This window comes from Pezoporus flaviventris, unplaced genomic scaffold (assembly GCF_033815535.1).
Source record: "Pezoporus flaviventris isolate CSIRO_AGI_PZ_B2104156 unplaced genomic scaffold, CSIRO_AGI_Pfla_v1 ptg000005l, whole genome shotgun sequence".
Taxonomy (NCBI): Eukaryota; Metazoa; Chordata; class Aves; order Psittaciformes; family Psittacidae; genus Pezoporus; species Pezoporus flaviventris.
The window spans coordinates 10,151,172-10,174,387 of record NW_026892553.1 but is presented as its reverse complement, the minus strand read 5'-3'; the positions used below and the strand labels follow the sequence as shown (position 1 = coordinate 10,174,387).

The following is a 23,216-nucleotide window of genomic DNA, read 5'->3' as shown; positions in this document are numbered from 1 at the left end:
CCCGCAGGCTGCCCGGGCACGCCGGGGGTGCTCTGGGCAGTGGCCATGGGCTGCGGGTGGCCAGCCCTCTCCCCAGCCAGCTCTGGGAGCAGGCGGCTGCTGCCTGCGGGGCTGAGCCTTGCCCTGCAGGTGGCAGGGAAGCCCAGCTGCCCGAGCTCAGCCAGCTGGGATATGTGTACACAGGACCCTGACACAGACTCCTCGCCTTCTCTTGCAGATGGGCAGGCTGCAGCACCGAGCGGTGCTGCCCCGCACCAGCGAGTCGAGGCAGGAGCAGACACTCCGTCTGCCACTACTGGTAAATATGGCACCGCAGCCACCACCTCGCTCAGCGAGGCCAGCCATCCGCAGCTGCGGGCTGCCACCTGTGACACCAGCAGCCTCTGCAGCTTCTGGCGGCGCCACCGTCATGAACATCAGCAGCGCAGGCACTAGACAGGGCCAGCTTTACAGGGCTGCTGCTCAGTACCGGGCACCTCTCCCTCCTGTGAGACCGGCACGAACCTGCCTTGACTGTGAGAAGCGGAAGGCACCGACACAGGCATGGAGACGGGCACCTGCCCTGCAGAGCACCAGAGTAGACACAGTTCCGCAGGTGACAGCCAGATTGTGGCGTGGCATGCTCTCAGCCCCCAGCAATACAAACCCTGCAATAAAAGTCCTCTCTTCCAGCTTTGCATCCTGCCAAATTCTAATGTTGACACAGACTGAAACAAGGAGGCACAAAAATACAAAATGTAATCAGTTCTAAGTAATGTTAAGTTTGAGCTTTGTAATGGAAAATAACTGCAGTGCTTGAAGGTAGTTGACATAGGTTCAGGACCTCAGTACAGAAGGTGTGAGAAAAGCAGAATAGAAGGACAGGACCTGGGGATGGGGAGTATCTGGGACTAGAAGATGTCGAGGGTGGGCACAGATAAACTAACTAATAAGTAAAAGGACAGGATGATTGCTATGCTTGAGGTGTTAATAAAGCCATTAAGCTGGTGTAAGCATCTACTAGGGAGTTATCCTGGACTAGCAGATGCCCAGGATGAGAGCAGTTAAACCAACTGATAAGTAGAAGGCCAGGCTGATTGCTATGTCTGTAATGTTAATTAAGTTTGTTGGGAAAAGTAAACGACTCTTAAAGACCACCATCACATTTATGTATGCATGCTTTTTTTTTATGTATCCAAACTTTTTGGAAAATGATGTAATACGCCCAGTGACCATATAAGGATTACCTGTATAGCAATTCGGGGACCCACGTTAGGAGGAGCTATCCCCCGTGTCTCCCGGCGCCGCAATAAAGAATACCTGCTTGTCAACTTGAAACTCTGTTGGCGAGTTTGTTCGAGTTTTCTCCAAATCAAGACACAAGGAATCAGTGTAACTAATTAAGACAACCAGTAAGACGATACATGTTTAGCCTTCTAGAGTTCTATTAATAGCATTTCAACTCTGCAACTGATATCAAACAGATGAGAGGTACAACTGTGCAGATATTAAAGAACAGTCTTTTCACCATCAATGACAGAAGCAGGAGCAGTAAAAGCAGTTCCTAATTATTTCATTATCTGTTGCTTACTGATACTTCTAAGTCCCATTTTTATATGGCAAAAACATCTGCATGATGAACCTTCTTTTATGTTCAGTTAGGCTGTGGTGAGTTAAACACAAGTGTTCTATGACACAGTTCTGATATCGCTACACTAACCACATTAACTCCAACAACAGATTTATTCAGAATATAATTAAAAATAACAGAATCGTGCTCTAAATAGAGGTCTGAAAAAGCTTGCCATAGTGTGAGAATGAAGGCATGGTGTTCTTCCTCCCTCCCTTTAACACACAAAAAATTAAATTATCTAAATGAGATATTTCCAAGTCAATTTTTCCTGTAAGTAATAGTTCATACTTTCAAAACAAATTGTCCATGTTCTGATCATCACCATTTCCAACCCAGTATGGAAATGATATTGTCTCCAAAACACAGTAAAGAAGGACAGCCAAGTAGTGTTTGTAGATGTGTTCACATCACTCAGTGCACACATCTGCAGCTGGAAGTCACTTGCCCTGAAGTCTACAGGAGCTGTTCTGTGGGTCATGGTGCCACCTAGGAGAAAGCTGGAAAAGACTCAAATAGCTACTGTGCAAAGATCAATTTTAAGTTAACAAAACTTAAAATTTGGTCCAGGTTACCTGGCTGTAAGAAATAAAGAATGGTTATGACTTTTTTTTGGGGGGGGGATTCCCAAACGACAAAACCCAAAACCAAGCAAAGAAACCACTCAGCTCTATGTTGATATCTTGTTTGTCATAGGATACAAAATATTTTATAGTGTCTGTTAACAATGACGGGTATATAGGCCTTCGGTTCAAAACTGCTTTGATAATTAAGGTATGTTCAGATTTTAGACTAAAGCCTATATCTTATTTTAATTTCTGCTTGCTGATGTATTAGAAATGAGGCTCCTGTGACATCTTGATTAATGATTGTCCTGGGTTCAGCAGTAGCAGTCATGTTTCTCCTTGGTAGCTGGTGCAGTGCTGTGTTTTGACTTTCAGCCTGGGAACAGAGCTGATAACAAGGATGTTTTGGTTTGGCCAAGGACTTTGTGAGCCTCATGCTCTGCCAGGGAGGAGGGGAAGCCGGGAGGAAGCAGAGTCAGGACACCTGACCCAAGCTAGCCAAAGAAGTGTTCCATACCACAGCACATCATGCGCAGGATGTAACTGGGAGGGACCCGGAAGGGCTGGGACTGCAGGGTTGGAGGAGGTATCAGTCGGTGCTTGGTCAGTCTGGGGGGGCGAGTTATCGGTCGGCTGGTGGCGAGATGTTGTATTCTCTTCCCTTGTTATTCCCTTTATCATTGTTATTATTGGTGGTAGCAGTAGTGATCTGTGTTATACCTTAGTTACTAAACTGTTCTTATCTCATTCCGTGGGAATTGCATTCTTTTCGATTCTCCTCTCCGTCCCTCCAGAGTATGGGGAGGGAAAGAAGGGGGGGGAGTGAGTGAACGAGTTGCCAGACTGGGTTTGAACCACAACAATGATTAAAATATATGGAGTACTCCAGTGTACATTTAGATTAACACTGTAGAAATAACTGATAGTATATTGCTTTATCTTTGAAAGTATGCCTAAGAAAAAGGTAACATTTCATCTAAGTAGACACGCATGATGAAAATATACTGTGTCTGCTAATGGGGACAATAGGGAAGTAGAAATCAAGACACCTGACAATTAAGAGAGCATTTAAGTCAGATATATGTGGAAAATTCCTGACAACAGAAGAAAATGCAGAGAAAGTATGAGATGGTGTACCATAAAACATGACCTAAAAATTCATTATATCCAAGAAAAAACATATATAAACCCAGCCACAAACAGGTAAAATGGTTATTACTGCAGTGAAACCAGAAACCCTCTGAAGTAATATATACATGTGCTTATTAGAAAAATAAAGTCAGAAGGTACCCATTTTTAAATCTTACATAGGATGCTAAAATCAGTTTTAACCATTGCACAGCAAACCAATCAGTTCCAGCTTTGGCTTTCATATATTTGTTATTATCATGATCATACAGGCATCAATGTAATATCTGATTTGTATACTTCTATTTTATCTCATATTTTTAGATAGTATCATCAAGAAGCAACATCTTTCCAGATTTCTTTAATAACATTCTTCCCAGTAATAAACCATTTATTGGTGCCTTCTCTAACACAGCTTATATTCAAAAAAAAAAAAACCAACAAATGAACTCCTCCCACCAAAAAAAAGTCAACCAAAAAAGCCAAGAAGAAACAGAATTGGAATTGGGTTGACCCTTGATGTGAAAGAAGGTATTTACTGGTTATTTTGCCAGTTTGAATTCAGAGAGGAAAACTGCATTTTTAGTGTTTTATCAATGGCCAAAAGGTAATGTTTTAGCTACAAAAGAACAAACAGGACCTGTCTGAAATTGCATGTGCCTCTGCACATGAATTTTTTCTTGCTGTTTTTGCCAGGAATGTAAGCGTCTCCTGAGAAGAGAGAATCAAAAGGTACTTAGTCAAACACAGTAGAAACTGTTGAAGAATTCCTAAGCATTGTGTCATATAAGATATTATTAAGGAAACAAAGGAACTCATTCATATTTTAGCTGCCACAGGTAGTACGAACTTTCCATTTCTAACCAATGTTTCAAAACTTCCAGTAACACCCTGCACCTGTCCACCAGCTCAGTGGACAGCATCAGAGGAAGCGGGGATACCTACCCCCTTTATAGCAGGAGTGCAGATCATTAAAAGAAAGTTTTCAGCATATTAGAGGGCATGAACCCTGGTTGTGGAGCCATGGCCATACAAAAGTGTTGAGCAGTCTTTATCTCTAAAAATATTTTATGCAGCCACATCCTGCATTCAGAGTTGCCTGTGGCTTGGACATAATAAGCAGCAGGGGAAGGAGAGCTCATTACTACAAGCTCTCCTTCCCTGGCAGATTACCCCCACATGAAGCCACATATCTCAATCCCAAAAAGATTGCTACGGACTGCTACACAAGATGTTTCTCACTGAGCTGGCCTGCTGTTCAGCCTACAGTTACAGCCTTCTTTTAACCTTCAGAAAAGCAGAAGGACCAGAATAATCTCCAAATATTAGCAACCTTAAAGTTTAGAAATAAATCACTAAGCAGCTAAAACTCACCATCAGACCTGGCCCATCTCATGCTCACACAACTAACTAGGTCAAATACCTGGAAAACTCAGCAGCAAGACCTGATGTAAAAGGGACAAGGCAAGACACTGCATATGTTGGGGGAAGGAGTGGAGGTTTTATGGGTGTTTAGCACATTGTGTGGTATTGACAAGAACCTTTCATTTAAAAAAAAAAAATTATGTACAGAGTGGTACCTTACATACATATTTAGCTGCTTTAAATAAACATAAATGCAGGAAGCAAAGGCATTTACACATCAGAAAACTCCGGGCCCCACCTACGTAAGAGCTCCAAATTGTAACATCAGTGTTTGGAAATCTTTTTAATCAGAATGTAATATTCTGGAAAGAAAGAACAATGTTTGCCTCCTTGTCCCAGACAAGTAACAAAATCAGTCCTCAGAAGTTGCAGCAAGTGCCTAAGGCTGCCATAAAGTCAGAGACAGTAATGCAGCATAACTATCACCAAAATGATCTAAGTTCACAGACTCAACCTCGGTATTACATGTCTTATTTTCTCCGAGATAATTATCATCCAGACAAAAACCCCAGGAACTTGCAATAAAATGGCTGAAATGAGCTTCATGAGTGGTGGAAGTTCAGGAGTTCGACTCCCATGTTAGTAAGAATAAGATCCCTGGTGTTCTTTGCACAACATCTAGTCTATCTCAGTACATGTGAACTTTCAGTCCACTCATACCCTGAGTACATGGCTCTTTTGTCCACTGCATACCCTGCAAAGCTATATAAGCTATTTGCACAGCTTCAGGTGCATCCTCGGGAGGAATATGACCAAACACATGTCCCTCTGCCAAAAATTCTTACGTATGTACTCCAAAAATGTTCATGTGGAAACTTCAGAAGCTCTTTTCAGATCTTCTTTAGGCTATGGGAAACAGTGTATTTGTTCTGTACAAAAGAAATGATGGGTTTTAATTTGATCAGTGTAACTAATTCTACATCAAAGCAAGGCTCTCTTATATCCCACCAACACACTTGATTTTCAAATGACACAAATGACACTACCTCCACTGATACTGAAAAATGAAGGACAAAGTTTTCCAGCGATTTTTTTTCCTTTACAAAAACTGCAATATGGACAAGAGGTTACATTCATTAAATCATTAAAAACTCCTCATATATTAGCTGCATACCACTATACAGTTACTACAACATACCATTATGAAAGGCAGTATGCTTGACTGCAAAAAAAATGCTAGAGGCTAATGGTCAATCTCTACCTTATGCTTTTGTGTTCAGTATTTAAAAGAACAGTGTGTATGTTCTTATGCAAGCTCTGTCATATACACATGACCCGTTATGAAAATATACTGAAACCTGCATAAGAGAAAACTTAGTATGTATGCATTTTATTCTCAAATAGCACCCTTAAATAAAACTACATTTTTACCACAAAGATACTTGGAGAGAAACCTCAAAAATACTCCTCAGTGTCATGGTTTAAGCACAGGAAAACTCTTCTATAAATAATCGGCAGTCAGTTTGTTGCTTAAGCATAATGCCAAAGCTTTTGACAAGGACAGTAATGTCAGTAATGTGTTACAAACCAGCATGAGGTATGCATGAAAAAAGAGTCACGTTTTCAGAGAGCAGTTCAGAAAACAGTGTTGAAACAAATGTGAAAATAAGTGAATTATCTAAAACTGCAGATATACTTTAAGACAATGATCTTATACTGTAAGCCAATCATAATATCTTACAATATATACACAGAAAGGTAGAATGGTAAATCATAAAAATATAAGTATTTTACTTCATCCAAAAATGAGAAGTTCTTTATTTGGGTATAAGAATACTATGAAGCTGGTTTTCCAGCATACACTGAGGCTTTGTAAATTACAATATTAGAACATGAAATAGAGTAAAACTAAGGGAAAGGGAGCAAAATGTAGAAAGTTGGTAGAAGTACTTAAGAGGGAATTGCTGCTAAAAGGACACACAGTTGCAGCATCACACTTGACATTGTCTGATGTTCTAAAATGTGGGAAAATACAATGGATGCTCATATGTCAACATATCCCAGCTTCTTATGAACGTCAGCTATTAAATAGTGACTACTAAATAACAACAATGGTACTGTATTTCACTGAACATACTGCACTGTATCTCTACCCACTTCTGAAATGAACTGTACCCAATCAAGTACCTTGACCTGATTTTGACCCAAGATATCCCAGCACCTATTGCTGTGAACTGAATCACATGAAATCAGCTGCTAAGCAAATCTGGCAATAAACACAGCAATCACTGCCTATCTAGATGAGGTCAGACCCAAGCCCTTATAAATATACCAGGCATTGTTTTAGCTCCACAGAAAGCAGTAACACATTCTGTAATTGGAATTATCCAGTCTTTATCAAAATTAAAATTAGGGCCACCCTAAGGAAAACTAATTTAGAGATACTGAAGTATACTTTACAGAATTTATAGACCAAACATATAGAATTTCCTCTTGCTGAAATGATCATCATGTGAGATACAGTGCCAAGATTAGATTATTTAGGATTGGTGTTAGCATATGAAAACCACAGTGATCAACAAATAATGACATGCATCTAAAATGTCAAGCATGAACTGATCATCTGGTAAAATCAGAACAAATTTTCTTTTTCATATTCATTGCTATACACTTCAAATCATTATCTTATACCCTGAGGAAACCTACTATAATCAGTTTACATCACACATAAGGCTGAACACATATACAAAACTTGATCATTTCAGGGCCTATTTAGGTGCTACTATAAATTGCTTTTGAGTCTTCTAATAAATGACAATATATGGGATGAGGTTTCTACAAACCAAGTTAGCTTGCCAACAGGAGATTTTCAACATACTATTTATTCACCTTTGGTAACACACAAGTCTTGTGCTATTTATATTTTACTTAGACCTGTTACAGTTGAGATTTTAAGTACCTTATGTTTATTTATATGATGAACTATGATACAAATCCTCCTATAAGTTACATGAGTGCAACACAAAGCTAACACTTACACAACACACACACAAAAAAAAAATTGGCCTGTGTTTTCCACCAAAGCAACCTTCATGTAAACTGAAATTATGCAGTGGAAAAACATCAAAAGCAAATGCCACAAAAAATCATGAAAGCTCACTGCCTGCAACTCATTCAGCAGCTGACACGTGAGCTTCTCAGCAAGCTGAATGAAAACACTTTGCACGGCCCCCCAGCTGCGGACACGGCAGCCGGGCAGGGCGCTCTGCAGGGCTCCTGCTGCCACTTCGCTACCGGTCTTTGAGGGGAGCACCGGCAGACAGCGCGACCCCAAGGCCGAGTGCCACAGCCAGCCCCAGCAGCGGGCGCTCCCGGGCGCAACCAGGAACGCTTCAGCTGACTTCTTACCCAGAGGAGGGTGAAGCAGCCTCCGCTTTTGTGGTATAATCAACAAAACACGAAGGAAGGTAAACACGCGTGGCCAGCAGCCCACCTCCCTTCACACGGACAGGCACCAGCCGAGGGTGACGCGCTGCCGAGAGGCCGAAACCAGCCCAGGCTCTGCGGGCGCAGGCGGTACCGCAGGCAGCAGCGCCGCGTGCCCCTCGTCATCCACTTCCCCACTGCGTCCCCGAGCGCTGCCCACCAGTGCCAGGCGAACGGAAGGAACGAGGCGGAGCTGGAAGCGCAAGGTAGGAGACGGTCCACAGGGCCTCCACGTCACTAAAGCCGGCAGAGCTCTGCGGCGTGAACAAAGAAGACACAAACCCTCTCGGTTGCGGAGTGCCGCATTCTCCTGCGGAGCGGGGCTTTAAAACCCCTTCCGGCGCCGGGAGTGGCCACCTCACGAGCACAGCTGCGGGGTCTGGCCGGGCCGCGAAGCCTTGTTGGCGCGAAGCGGGCAGCACGGCCCCGGGAGGCAGCGCGCTGCCTCCGGGTGCTTGGGGGGGCTGCTCGGCAGGCGTGTCTTGATTTGAGACGATCCTACGCACGTTTCAAACACTAACCTCAGGTGTGTTGTTCATAGGGAATCAACGGGTTCTGATGCAAGGAAAACGATTAAATTTGGCTGCCTTTCCTTCTGACAGCCCTATGCAGGATTAGTTTTAAACAGTCAAAACAGTGGAGACCCGTTGGCGTCCTTTGCTAGCAGAGTACAAGGGCTGCTCCATTGCTATTCATATAGCTGTTAAAGACTGGGAAGATGAAACATGGAGAGCAGTTCTTTCAAATAGGTTTGGTATGACACCGCAACAAGTGCAAGACTTCTTGGATAAAGGGGAAAGGTTTGGCAGATGAGTTATCGCAGGTGAGCAACTGTCAATATTGCTTGGACTGTGTTTTCCAAGCAAGCTTTCAATCTGTTAACATTCAGTCAAATAAAATACACATGGACTTGACACAGCTGTGCTTGTTAAAACGTGCCATTAACGCTTAGGTTGAGGGAGTGGCATCTGTGCTGTGGCTGGGGGGCTATTCCAATTCCTTATGACTGTAAACTTAGGTCAGTAAGGGAAGTTGTGAATAGAATTTATTCTTTTCCATTGTGTTGGAAATGTGAAGTATGTTTGATCTCTGGGATAAAGAATTTTAGTCAGGCCTCAGTTTTTAACAGGCAGTCAACTAAAAAATTTAGGCTACAACTCTATAAGGTGTACGCAAGAAATAAAATTGGTTTCTGCTAACTCATCAGCAGTAAGATAGTATAATGTGGGTTGTGTATTGCCTTGTTTTGTGATAGTAAATGTCAGTTTCACACTTGCATTTTGAGCTTAGTGTTGCTGAAACCATTTTACAGTACTGTTAGTCAAGTGAGATCACCATGTTGCAGTGATTTCATGTTATATTAGAGTATTACATAAATTTCAGTTCTACAAATGTGCCATTGCTCCTGTTATTTGAGCAGTGAAGTTTGTTTGTTAACAAGTTAGGATGGTGGTTTTTTGCTTGTGATGTGCTGAAATACAACATATGCTGCTGTACTGTGTGCTTACAAAGCTTTTATCCGGCACTCATTTTGCTCTCTTATCTTGTAGCTATCTTTTGTTACACTATCTTCAGCATCTCAACATTTTCAGCTATTCCTGCACAACAAATTACTATCACATACACTGAAAAATTGTTTCTGTTCTAGTGCTGAAAATTGTTAACTATTACATAATGTAGTAGTTATGCTGAAAAATGTTAACTACTACATAAATTGCATGCTAAATTGTGGAGTAGGCATCAAAGCTTCTTTGATCTTATTTTAACCATTAAGCAATATAGAAATTCCCTTTCATGACATTAAAAGGGTTCCAGAGAGCAGGAATTTCCATATAGTTTAATGATTTTAAAATGTTAATGGTGCCCTGGTAGGAGCAGAGTTTTATTTCTGATGACGCTGTTTCAAGGCCAAATGTAGCTCAGAGTTTTGGTAGCAGCTGGTACACTTCCTTAGATATGAGTGTCTAACAGAGTTCTGTATCACTGAGATGTGACTGTTGTAACTCCACGCTTCAACTGTAATTCACCAACCTAAGTTCAGTCACACAGGCCACCTTCTGCAGTGGATGACAGTGGTTTGAGATGTGTATGCTTCACACTGTGTTCTGGTAACAAATGAGGTGGTTACTTCTGGAAAACTTCTCTCCAGGAGATCAACCAACCAACTAATTTTGTATTTTAATTTTATAACACAGGATTAATTGATATCGGAGAGACATAGCTATGTCCAGAAAACTTGCCTCCTGAAGAGATTCTGGAGCTGGAAATTGAGCTGTCCTCAATAATCTAGAACAGAAATACTTGACTGTTGTTTCAAATGCAAGTTGGCTTCTGGAACCAGTTCCTGCCAGAGAGGTACAAGGTGTGTGGCAGGTGAACATCGCTGAGGAGCTGATCCCTGCAGAAGCATAGGTGTTGCCCCTCACTATTACTTTTCCTGCCTAAATGCAAACTTAAACTCATAGAATGTTTTGGATTGGAAGGGACTTTGAAGATCCTCTAGTTCCAACCCCCTGGGCAGAGGCACTTTCCACTAGACCAGGTAACTTGTAATTCACAGGTCAGCATCTTGAATACCAGTGAGTTTAGGATTCAAAACTGATTGTTTGAAAGAGCAAATACATTTGAAGAACTGCCCTTTTGAGGCAGAATAAACAAGATGTAATTTTTATGACCATCACTGGAAATCATTGATGGTTCGCTAGATTCTTCCTACATAATAAGCAACTGCCATTTTTTAAAAATATATGGTTGATGTATTTTGTGTACATTTTGTACATTAAAATGTAAATACAACCCTATTATATGTTGTCTCTGTATATGAAGAAGAGTTTGTAAGACCCTCCAGAAAAAATGGTGCTTGAAAGCAGGCTGCCTTTGTTAATATATCTGACAGCCCACTCCTAACCTTAACTTTAAGGACCAGATTTTCCTTATTTCCTGACAGCCTCTGTAGGAAGCTCATTAGAAGGTACCTGTACAAAATTAAATGAAGCTATTATTTCTTTCCCTTTTAAGATGGAAAATACTTGTATTTTCTGTATACATACATAAATACCATAGAGACAAACAAATAGAAGTCACTAATTTTGGCACTTGAGTTTTTCAAAATTTACAATTTTTTTGACTTTCTGGATCAAGGCCCGAGGCCAGGTGTAGGTATAAGGACAGGACAACTGGCAGAGGCTTTGTATTTGGATAGTTTATTGGAACACGTAGGAGACTCTATTCCCTTGAACTATGCAGCTTCTGAAGAGTTCAAGAGCTGTGGGAGATACCTTGCTTGTCCTAGGTTAGGGCCCAAAGCCTTTGCCACAAGTGCAAGTCAGGCCATGGTGCTATGGTGGAGTTTGTCCCTGAGGTGGCCTTGGCACAGACAGAGCAGGGTTGTACATATTTTTTTTCCTCTCGTTGTGTTATCTCTTTTCATTATTATAATGTCTTACTTTATTTCAACTATTTCAATGCATGGATTTCACTTTTCCCCAGTTTTTCTTATCCTACCAGGGACTAGGATGGTACAAGGTCTGAATGAGCAGCTGCATGGTACTTAGCTGCTGACTGGCATTAAATCACAGAAGTACCTTTCACACATGCAGAAAGGTCCATACACTCTTTGCTGTTGTCTCATTGCCATGCAGACACTAAGGAAACTCTATCCATGGTATTTAAGGTACCTAAATTGTGGGTTCACCTAAACACAAAGAGCAGCTGCAAGGATGTGGGAATATCAGACATCTGTTTTTATAAGATACTGCAGTGTAGGTTCCAAAGACTTTGTTTAAAGCATGGAGAAGTCCAAAACAATCGGTCAAAGGCTGTCTTTCTTGAAACAAGAAAAATGCTATACGAACACCAACGAAGTTCCTAACTTGAAAAGTTTAATCACTGACTCCAACACAAAGTTGGTAATGAAGAGCAAGCCATATTTATACCAGCTAACCAACATCTGTAAAACCTACAACTAATGTTTCCAGCATAGACTGCACGCACAATGCAAGAGGGAACAGCTTATTAACAAGCAGTCTAATGGAAAAATGGTATAGGCACTGCCCAACAAGAATTAAAACATGAAACTGGAAAAGCAACAAAAGCAGCATTTAACTCCTAAGCCAGTGCAAAAGTTGAAATACATGAAAATTCACACAGCTAACTTGAAACCATCATGGAAGCTGCTGTACATTATACTTCCTCCCTAAAAAAAGCTTTTCAGTTTTGCCTGAGAAATGCAACACTCCTGTGCCTCTCTGGTTAAGACGATTGTTGCTGAACAGAAGTAGTAAAGAGGTACTGTACTAAGGCATACCCAAAGCATTTAAAACAGACATGGAAATCAAGTGTATATTTAGGACCTAAAAGACGCGTCAAATATCACAGGCATTTCATACAGGGTTTTTAAAAAAATACTTTTAGATAATACTTATACTGTACACAAGACTTTTAAACAATATATTACACTGCTAAAATGTTCATATAAATACTATACAGGCAACTGTGCAACCAGCCCATCAGGAAAGTGCACAGATGATACCACCACTTATCTCTGGAAAAACTCAGATTATCTTCAGGATCTCTGACTCTGTAATTCAAGTGCTGATTCAGCAATACCTATTTTAAAGTAATCAGGAAAGGCATGAGATGAAATACATTTGTCTGCTGATTCCCAGTTCAAGTTCACTATGCTTCCATCATCTTAATCTGGCATGTCGATGTTTAACTTGGGAGGTGGAATGACATATTTCCCTGGACTTTGTGTGATGACGACCCCGGTCTTTTTTCGAAACATGGGCGCAATTTTTGGTGGTTCAGGTAGTGGTGTTTCTTCTGTTTCCTCATTGTCTTCATGATGAAGATCATAAGAAATATTTCCATATTCTCGTAAGAATGGGAAAATTTCAAGCAGGAACTGGCAGAAGTCTTTGCGAATTCCAAACCACCCTAAAATAAATAAATAAAATTGTTTTACACTGCAGAACAGGATAAGTGGGCAGAATATGCAATTCTGTTTCAGTTCTCTTGACTACTTGCATAAGCAATATAAAATTTGTTAGTGCTGCTTAGCAGTGTGTTCAGATTACACACACACAGGTAGACGTACAGCATGTATACACACATTTGCATGCCTCTGCATGTCTGTGTATGCATGTCTCTGTATGTGCATCTATATGTATAAATTACAGCAGGAATCCATTTCATTTCAACCGTTAAGCAGTGTCAGGTCACATCAGTACACAGACAAAGAACACAAAAGCAAATTGCTTGACCAAAGCAATTGGTGCCACATAGGAAGACATCCATGCCAACTTTGATACATACAGGTTATAGGCAGACACAGTAGTAAATATATGCATTCGGTATTCCACAAATATTTTTGTGGTTAGCCAACTCTAATGGGATGCCAGGAGTATTACATACATCCTTGGCATTACCCGTGCTAGATTATAAACTAGTACACATTCTGTGTTTGTTACAGATTTTGCGATATGCAAAGACTTGGAAAGAGTATCTAAGAAAGTGGTACTTGTAGTTCAGTAGGTGGCACTCCTCTAGTAACCAATACCAAAGGTCAGTGCTAGAAGGCAGAGCCTCCCCAAGTCAGATCTTTCACACTGAACAAAAACCATTTACCAGGGAAGACAGCACACAACCCATCTTTTAGCAGAGATTATTCTTCATGGCCAACTGATGTATTTCATTTAGAATTTTAAAGGTGGATTTTCATGCAAGTCTTCTGAGGCCCACTTGAGGTGAACAGTCTTATTAAAAAAATTACGTATTAACCCTACATAAATGATATGTGGCTCTCCAAAAGACCTATCTGGCCATAAATTATTGAGGGCATGCATTAAGGGAAACAAAACAAAAAGCACCAGTGACCATTTTCCATACAATATAAGCAATATAAAAACAATAAAATAAAAGATAATATAAAAGTAAACTAAATATATGGAGATAAGATTAGTCATGACCAAAGAAATTCTCAGTATATTTCACAATCAGACTAAAGCTGAAGTAAGTGTATGTAGTATCACAGCTGTTTCCTTTCAACTCTTAAAATCCTAACAAATTTTATTGCCTTGTCAACAAGGAATATGAACTGCAATGTGGATGGGGAAAGTTGGTCTGAAGAGCATCTGCACTGGTTCAGTAACATCAGATGGCTGAAAGTGCAAACACTTCTTTCAGCAGTGCGAGCTGTGATGGGAATAAAAGCCTATAAATCTACACTGGCCACTCAGGCAGCTGAAGTTACCACTGAGCAGCATAGAGCATTGTTTGCCCAAAGAGAGAAGGAAAATACTGGTTCAGGATACTAGGCCAAATGCTAATTTAAAATGGTAGGTGCAATACTATTTTTCAGAACCCAGAGCACAGTGATCCAGTCATGTCCCGTGAGACTGAAACCCATGGAAATAAGAAAGGATGAAAGGCTGAGTTATAATTAAAATCCCACTGAGACTTCAGGTTGAATCTGAGCACAAGTTATGCTTACAGGAATCAGGAAAATAAAAGCAAGAGGCACATAAAAACTGAAAACTTTTTACATTCACCTGGAAACCACAGTAACAAATATGGTTCTTTCATGCGAGAATATACATAAAAAACACTTTACGATAATAAAAATCTTAGTAAAATTAAGCCTCGAGATTCAATCTGTTTCTGTGATATTTAAATACTTACAGTGATTTCCTCCTTTTTGTCCAAATGTTGTTGCCATTAAAGTTATCAGAGAAAGCCAGAGAGGAACAAATATGGGTATAAAAGAAAAAGAATTGTGCCCATCCAGTCTGTGTACCAGTAAGATCTAAACGACAAAGAAATTATACAATGTCAGTTTAACTGCAATACCCACGTTGAAGCTTCTTAAAACATACACTGATCTCTAATCTTTAACTTCACACATCTGTGAAGAAAAATGGCCTCCGCAAAAACATGTAGTTACAGTTCCACTGTGATGCATATTCTGCTCAAAGAACTTGGAAGAAACATAGAATTCTTTTGTTTTCTTTCATATTTGCTGTTAATATTTTGTTCCAAAACTAAAAGCACTATTCTCATTTTAGTTATTTCAAGTAGAAGCAGAGCAACATTACCACTCATTCTAAAAAGAACAAGATGCAAACTGATTATGCTCTTTCCTACCTCAAACGTGAGCAGGGGCACTACAATTGTCATCCAGCTGACAGCCATGGTTATGTGTGTCCTCCTTTGCTCAGCAATCACATCCATAGAGCGCAAGAACAGAACAGACCATACAATGTAATAGAGCACTACTAGACATAGAAAGGACATCAAGATCCACAGTGGAACACAAACAACCTGAAAGAAAAGAAAATCAACTGCTTTTCCCCTTGAAAGCAACACATTAGATTTGGTTTAGGTGTGGGATTTTTCTAAATCAAGTCTACATACTAAGTGTAAACAAGAAATAGGAATTTAAGTGTAATGCTCTCTAAATAATAAAATCTCTTACAGAAAAGCTTCACAAATCATGTACACTGCTATAAGCCACATCGCTCTCTGGGATTCCTCAGCTTTGTAAACCCCATCGAACTGCAACAATTTAAAATGGAGTCAATGTAGTTCAACTTTAGTAAGACTTCTGTGATTTAACATGTTAAATCACAGTACTCAAAATTATTTTAGCAAGCATTCTCTACACTGGACACCCTACTGAAACAGTTTCTAAATTGGATCCTTTCCCTAGTTTTTTTGAAAATAAAAAGGACAGTCACAATCATGCCAGGTTACCAGTTCTGTGGTAGTTTACAAAAACGCAGGCACAGGAACTGTCACATAAGATCTCAGAAGTTTTGGGACATAAGATCTCGGAAGTTTTGACAGTGACCACTTGCACAGTTAGTGGATTTACAGGCATGGTGACAGAGGAAATAAAACTAGTTATTTATTGCACCATATTTACCAGCACATTCTCTAACCCACCAATCATTTTCATCACTATTTTAGTTGGTTAGGATTTCTCTTTAAACAATTGATCAGCAATTAATTGCAGCTAATGGCGTGTCAGTCTCCCTCAAAGGATGAAATACCCCAGGAACAGCTTATTCCTCATGACCACTGAATGAATGCCAAACATTCAGTGAAGGATTGTTAAGCCAGCAAGAATGTGATCATGGACCATGATCATACATTAACTGTTCCCTACAGTAAGTATCTTTATGGAATTCAGCATTTAAACAAGGTTAAGAAGAAAACACTTGTTACATACAAGCCATGGCCATCTGATGATTTCATCTAGTCTCAGTGCAATGAATATGAACTGTAGAATATTGACTGAACACAAGATTTCCAGCTAGAAAAAGAAAACGCATTAGTTAACCTTTAGCATGATAAAGCCATTTCCAAGATAACAAAGAATCTAAGGATTTTTCTGACTTCATGTTTATCACTGTAATATGGAACATGCATTTGCATTAGATATTACTAAGCATCCCTAAATTTGGGAGGCTGTGATTGCAACAGAGTAACTGTACAGGCAGATGTCTCCTGATGTAAAACCTTCCTGGGATTTAAAAATCCTTGGGAGTAGCTAGGCTCACAATTTAATGAATTCATTACGCCTTAAATAAACGGTACTTTACTGACTATAAAAATAGTGTAATACATGAAGGAAAGCTTTTTCTGAGCCCACCATGGATAAAACCCCACTATGTACTTACTGATCACCTAATCAGAGTAGGAACAAGCAGACAATACATATCAGATTTAATAATTACAAAAATAATAATAGATTAATCACCAATTACTCCTGCCAAGAATTAATTAAAGACAGGCCCCTGGTATGTTTCTAGCAAATGAAAGGGAAATAATGAGATCTTCCCAGAGTCAAAAAGGAAAAGGTGACAAATTAGTAAAAGAAAAAAAAAAGTTGACAGTTCAACTGCATAACTTATTTTCTCTGAGACAGCTGCTGCCTTTTAGGGGTGAGTGGATTTCTTTTAATGCCAGTACTTAGCAGTTGTGCAGTCATCTGTAAATCAGTGGGTAATCAAGCATCAGCCAGGAGAAGGCAAATACTTCTACACAAATTTTACTTTTAGGAATGATTAACTGAATAGAACTCTGCTATATGAAATTCTATTTGCAGTATTTTTACATCAACAATTTAAGGTATCAGTTTACCAGCCATCCTAACAATCACCTACCAAAAATGTTTCTCTCTCCAGAGATAACTTGGTTTATGCTAATGTTACAGAAACACTGTCTTGAAATAAAAAAGTAAAAACTGAGGAGCTTGAGGGCACAGCAAAAAGAAAAAAAATCCTTTAAAAAAGTATCAATTCAGTAAGAATTCTAAATTTATTGTGAAACACCACAATGGTGAGAAGATCTTAGAATCCTTGTGAAGGTCTTCCAAAACCAAAAGGAGTGAGTTGGAGGAGAAAGAAAACAGAGGCAGGAAATAAAACCCAACTGCTTTATGCCTACTGTTTGTATTCCCAAATTAAAAATTAAGCACACAGATTGGGATAGTAAGAAATTTTCAACCCTGATTCTGCCAAGGGACAGGGCTTACAATCAGTGGAATTTTCTTCAGTGATTTCCATTTAAGCGTCTAGTAAGAGTTCATACTGCATGAGTTCTTTTAACACACCATAATAAAAAGAAGGTGGTAGTGGTAGTTGAGGAAAAAAAAAAAATACCCAAGAAAAAACAAACTAGAAGAGATGAGAAAACCAGTATTACTGATCCTGGCTTTTCACTCATGTTCGCAGGTCAGTGCAAACAATTAATTCAACTGATGCAGTCATCCATCTCATGCTTTACTGAGAGATAAACTACTACAAAATTGATACAGTCTTGCATTTCCACAAATTCTACACATAAAAGTCCAGGTTGGATGGGGCTTTGACAACCTGCTCTAGTGGAAGGTGTCCCTGCTCATGGCAGGGGGTTGGAACTGGATGAGCTTTAAGGTCCCTTCCAAGGCAAGCCAGTCTATGACTCTATAGCAATAAACAAACCATTACCTCCAGAGACCTGTCATGTCGGAATCCCCACACACAAGCTGCAACTGACACTGGAGATACAAAGAATAATGGCATGAAGACCAGAAGCCAGAAATGGGTTCCTCTTTCGATCCGGTCACACACCAGAACTTCAAACATCAGCAGTAGCAGATGGATGCCAACTGCAATTAACATTGCTTTGAACTCCACACAGGTTTCTCCTTCTGCTCTAAAGAGAGGATAACAAAGCATTCAGTTTACTTGTTAGTAAGAAAGCATACGATCCTGCAAGCATCCCAAGACACTTATTTACAAGTGTTGCATTTCAGATATTAACACTTGTTTTTAATAAATGTACAAATATGCCCAAACAGCTGCTATTAAACTAAACTCCTGATGACCCAACAGGATTTCTTGTTCATAAAGCTGCACAGTTAAAGGATTTTCCTCAAAGGAGACAGTGGGATTTTTACAAGTTTAAAATTTTCTACATATTCCATAGCTCTGCATTAAAAACAGGATTTCTTTGCTACTGCATAAACACTCAAGACATCGTGAAGGCTGTTGGGAAATAAATTTAGTCCAAAATTATCTGTTTGGTTCCTGCACCAGCTTTTATTGAGTCAACATCTTTCCCCAGGATTTCCTTCTTCATCAAAATCAGGGTACTGCAACAGAATATCATCTATTACTACTAAAATAAAACACACAGAGGAACCACACTTTTTTCCTACACAAGCAGAAGGGGTTAAGAAGACCTGAACCACACAATATAGTATATCAGAATAGGACCCATGCACAAAGTTTTTTCATTTAATAATCACTATAGATAGAGGACTGAATTTATTGCACTTAAGGTAGTTTTTCTTTTCCCCAGCATGTTCAAATTCACATCCTACTGTGATTACCAGAAGAATGAACACCTGATATATTTAGAGGTCTGAAAGTTATCCTACATTAGACTGACAATTAAAATATCACTGTTAAACAACTTTGACAAAAATGAAAAGGAATTTACAGAATTTGTTGCCACAAACCTCTTACTTTGCAGTAGCCTATCTTAGTGCATTGAACTACTTCAATATTTCTTCTAAAACTGCAACTAAAGTATGTAAAAATTCTCAATGTTCACAGCGTATTCAAGAATCACTGAAGATTCATCCTTACATTCTCTGACCACACCAAGGAGAAAAAAAAACAACGCAAAAAACCTCTTTCAGGCTATTGTACATTTCAGGAAAGTGATTTAAAAATTAATCCAATTAAATATAGCATATTCCTAGTGCATATGAAGATGCGTATTTTTATATGACTTATACTAAAGCAAGGAATTCCCAATGTTCTAATAGAACAGTGCAAAAAGACACTCCATGAGAAGCTGTAGCTTCTCAAAAACAGTATTGCTGAAGCTTGTGATAAACTATTGCAAATAGTATTAAGCCACCTATTGCTGCATAAAACTGTTTGCATACACTATAGGTTATGATTATTTTATATAGCAACCCTCCAGATGGTATAGTTCACATTGTTAGAAGAACTACTGATGAATGTGATTGTGTACAGAGAACCTTTTGCAAAATAAGATATCTTTGACTTACCGATACTGTGGGTTTCGGGCCCATACTCCTGTTCCCACTGAGGCCCCAACAATCACCATTAACTTCCACAGCCATATTGGAGCAAATACAGCCCAGTAACTCCACTGAATTTTGTCATCCAGGCGGAGAGCCAGCAACACAGAAAAGAGCAGCAGGCAGGCGTAAATAAGAAATTTGCTGTTAAACAGACAAACAAAAACACCAGAGTCAGAAATTAAGGAAGCAACTTCGTATGAACTTTTTAGAAAATCAGTCACAGCTGAAACATAATCAGGGTATTTCCTAATAGAAAACACACATCAAACTTCTTGCAAAGAATCAAATCTGTCCTGAAGAGTCAAATATTTAATCACAAATACAGCATATGACATCACTTATAAAACCAGTGCTTCAAGAGAACACATCAAAAGCATTCTTGCATGACAAACTTAATGAATGAACATCTATAAATAGTTCTCTCTCACAAGGATCCAGACAGGAGCTGGATTATTAGAGGCTCAGAAATAATACCAGTTGTACATGTTTTTAGAAAACATGTTCCTTCATACAAATCAAATCAGTTTTGATGTTCAAAATCAAGTTACATAATTCATGTAATTTTTGCCATACTATTTTAAACTAAAAATTAGAAACTTATGTATTGTAATAAGGCAGACTTCAGAGATCCTTTTTTTTTTATTTTTACATTCAGTTAGAAAAAAGCAACATTATAGGAAAAAAAACAGGTTAAGCTTTTAACAGAGTTCGTGATTGTAGAGTGTAGTTTAACTAGAATAGTGAGGATGGTGCTTACACATTTCAGATAGTTATGTTGGCATATTTTATAATCTAGTCAACCTAAGAACAAATTAATGTATTTGGAACACTTGAAAGCAGTGGCACAGCAACTGCTTGTACCACCAAAAATCAGACAAAATGATTACATAGTACATGATTTCCTCACACTACAGGAAGGGAAAGAGTCACCCAACCGTTCACCAGAAGCTCACAGACAGCTTTAGAAAACACATAATTTTGTTTCAACCACTTCAATCAAGTAATTGCATGTATTTTGAAACCTAAGGAACAGAGTAAATACTTGCTATAGAGTAGAAGAGCAATAGCTGGGGATACTACCCTTACTTCTACAGCACAACTCAAACTGCCCACTTTCACTCTCATCAAATAATCAAACATTTATCAGCTCAGCACTGCCTCCATCAGATACCCAGCTGCTCAGTCTCAGAACAAGTGCCTCAGCTGTTTCTTAACATGAAAAAGCAGTTGCATTGTGTCAGCATCTCCTCACATGCTTGATGAGGCTACCATGGGACAGAAGGATATAAAACAAGTGTCACTCCTCACAACAACAGAGAGGTCCCTCAGCTTCCCAGGCTACCCATGCTTTTCCAGCATCCAGCATTTGTGTAATTTGCACTTTCCCTTGGTGCTCAATAAAAAGAGCAGTAAAGTGCCATGTGGTCATGCTGCTGCTCCCCGAGAGGTCCAGTAAACATCAAAACATCCAAGATGAAGTTATCTGCACAAATGCAACGTTCAGATGCTCACTCACCATTTAGATGGCACCCCAAAAAGTTGCAAGCATTACTTTGCAATACCAAAACTTTATGACCTTCTGGAACTTCTGTTCCTACTCTTCCATTACTTCCAATCACACATATTTAAACTGTTTATTTCAACCTCTCCGCAACAATGCATTTTCTGAAGCACTGGTTACCCTTCTGTTTGTCTAAACAACTGACTGAACACAGCTTTCTGCAGCGGCAATGACACGAGGCCTCTTTCACAAAGATTTTCCCCAGGACTCTCAGTATTGACTGCACAAGTTACTTGCAGTCTTTACTCCTGCAATACCTAGTAATGGCAAGCCCAGTAAAGTTAAACTAATTCTCTCGGCTCCTTTTAGCATTATGTGTATCTGCATTTCCTTGGCAAAACAGAAGAAGGCAAACTTGTAGCAACTATAATCCTGTTTATTTTGAGTCTAGCATTAAGGCTCGCCCTCTGCAGTTCTCCAAGGCTAGATGAGGGCAGTTAAAGGCAATGCCTTCATACCTCCAAAACCCGAGCCTTTACCAGATGCTGCACGCCTGTGCTAGAATGTATGGCAGCTTTACCTTCCGATGTAAGGTTTTATACCCCAAACCACCGAGTTGAAACATTCAAAACCCAGAATGAGGCTTGGAGCAATAATAAACGGAAGGAAACGGCTAAAACCTGTCCTGCAGAGCGGGTGGCGGCTGCCACGTTCGCAGCCACCTGACGGAAGCATGCACCAGCACCCGCTGAGAAGGAACCGATCAGGCACAGCGCGTTCGATCCGCCCCGAACCGCTGAACCGGGTTAACACTAGCGAAGCCGGCTTCCTCCCCAGGCAACCCACCGCACTGCTCGGCTCGGCCTGCACGGGGAAGGTGCAGAGTCAGCCCCGGCGGTGCTACACTCCCCCCCCCCCCCCCCCATCCCTCATCCCGGCGGCAACTCGGGCCCCACCAGGCCGCCACTTCTGGGCACGTCCCGCTACCGGCGCCGGGAAGCGGAACCTCCGCCCACCCGCTGCGCCGGGACAGGGAGCTGTAGGGACACGGCCAGGTGTCGAACGGTCCCTGAAAAGGCGGCACGGCCCCAGGCCGCCCGTTAAGACTTGGGCCGCCCTCACCTGGGGTTGAAGTCCTGGAACAAGCCACGCAAGTTCATTGCGGCTCGACCCTCCCACCCTACTCCTCCGCGCTCTACCAGGCGCGCATGGCGCGACGCCGCCGCCGAGCCGAGCCGAGCCTGGCTTGGCCTGACCTCGCCCCCGTTCCAGCTCCGCTCCGCCGGAACCGGGCAGCCCGCACGACCCCGCGCATGCGCACCGCCCGCTAGCCCCGGGGCCGCGTCCCTCTGCTAGGGAACTGGCATCCGCTTTCCGGGCTGCACAAGCGGCTGCTGCGCATGCGGCCTAGGCGAGACGGAAGCGCTGGGCGCTGATGGCAGTAGAGCCTCGTTCTGGTTGCGTGTCGAAGGGGTTTTGACGGCCTGGAGCAATTCTGTAGCCTTTATTGGAAATAAGACAGTCGAAAGTACAGCATGTCAGATGCATGGTGAAGAGTGGGGTTTCTACCCATTTCCTTTGTAGGCTAAATTGGTGCTTGCTTCCTGCGGTAGCCAGCCGGGGTGTGCAAACGGCTGCTCACGTTCAGGCTGTGTCAAGAGGCTTGCTGCAGAGACAGGAAGGAACAGCCTCTTCTTGCAAGCCCAGTCACATCAGCAGTGCTTATTCCAGGTTGTGCTATTGCCTTCTAAGTTACTGCATGTCACGAGTTAAACACTGAGTTTGGGTGTTTGAAAAATATGAGTTTAGATAATGTGCTCAAAATGTTGTATTTGTTACCTCTTCAGTTGTGGTTTATCTCACACTTGAGTAAGTTTATCCTGAATTGTATGTGTTAATAGAAATTCTCATCTGACTTCTTCAGACTATTAGTGAAGCCAAGCCCAGAGGATCAGG

General features: G+C 40.7%; 1 protein-coding gene across 1 annotated transcript; it reads right to left on the bottom strand.

The window, feature by feature from the left end:
* Positions 1-11,876: 11,876 nt before the first annotated feature.
* Positions 11,877-22,507, bottom strand: TMEM185A (transmembrane protein 185A). The gene is made up of 7 exons (XM_061445974.1): positions 22,383-22,507; positions 19,724-19,900; positions 18,147-18,354; positions 16,385-16,468; positions 15,298-15,474; positions 14,836-14,959; positions 11,877-13,092 (listed from the first exon to the last, which is right to left on the bottom strand). Exons 1-7 carry the CDS (start codon positions 22,418-22,420, stop codon positions 12,848-12,850), a joined length of 1,053 nt encoding a protein of 350 aa, XP_061301958.1. The 5' UTR covers positions 22,421-22,507; the 3' UTR covers positions 11,877-12,847.
* Positions 22,508-23,216: the final 709 nt, after the last annotated feature.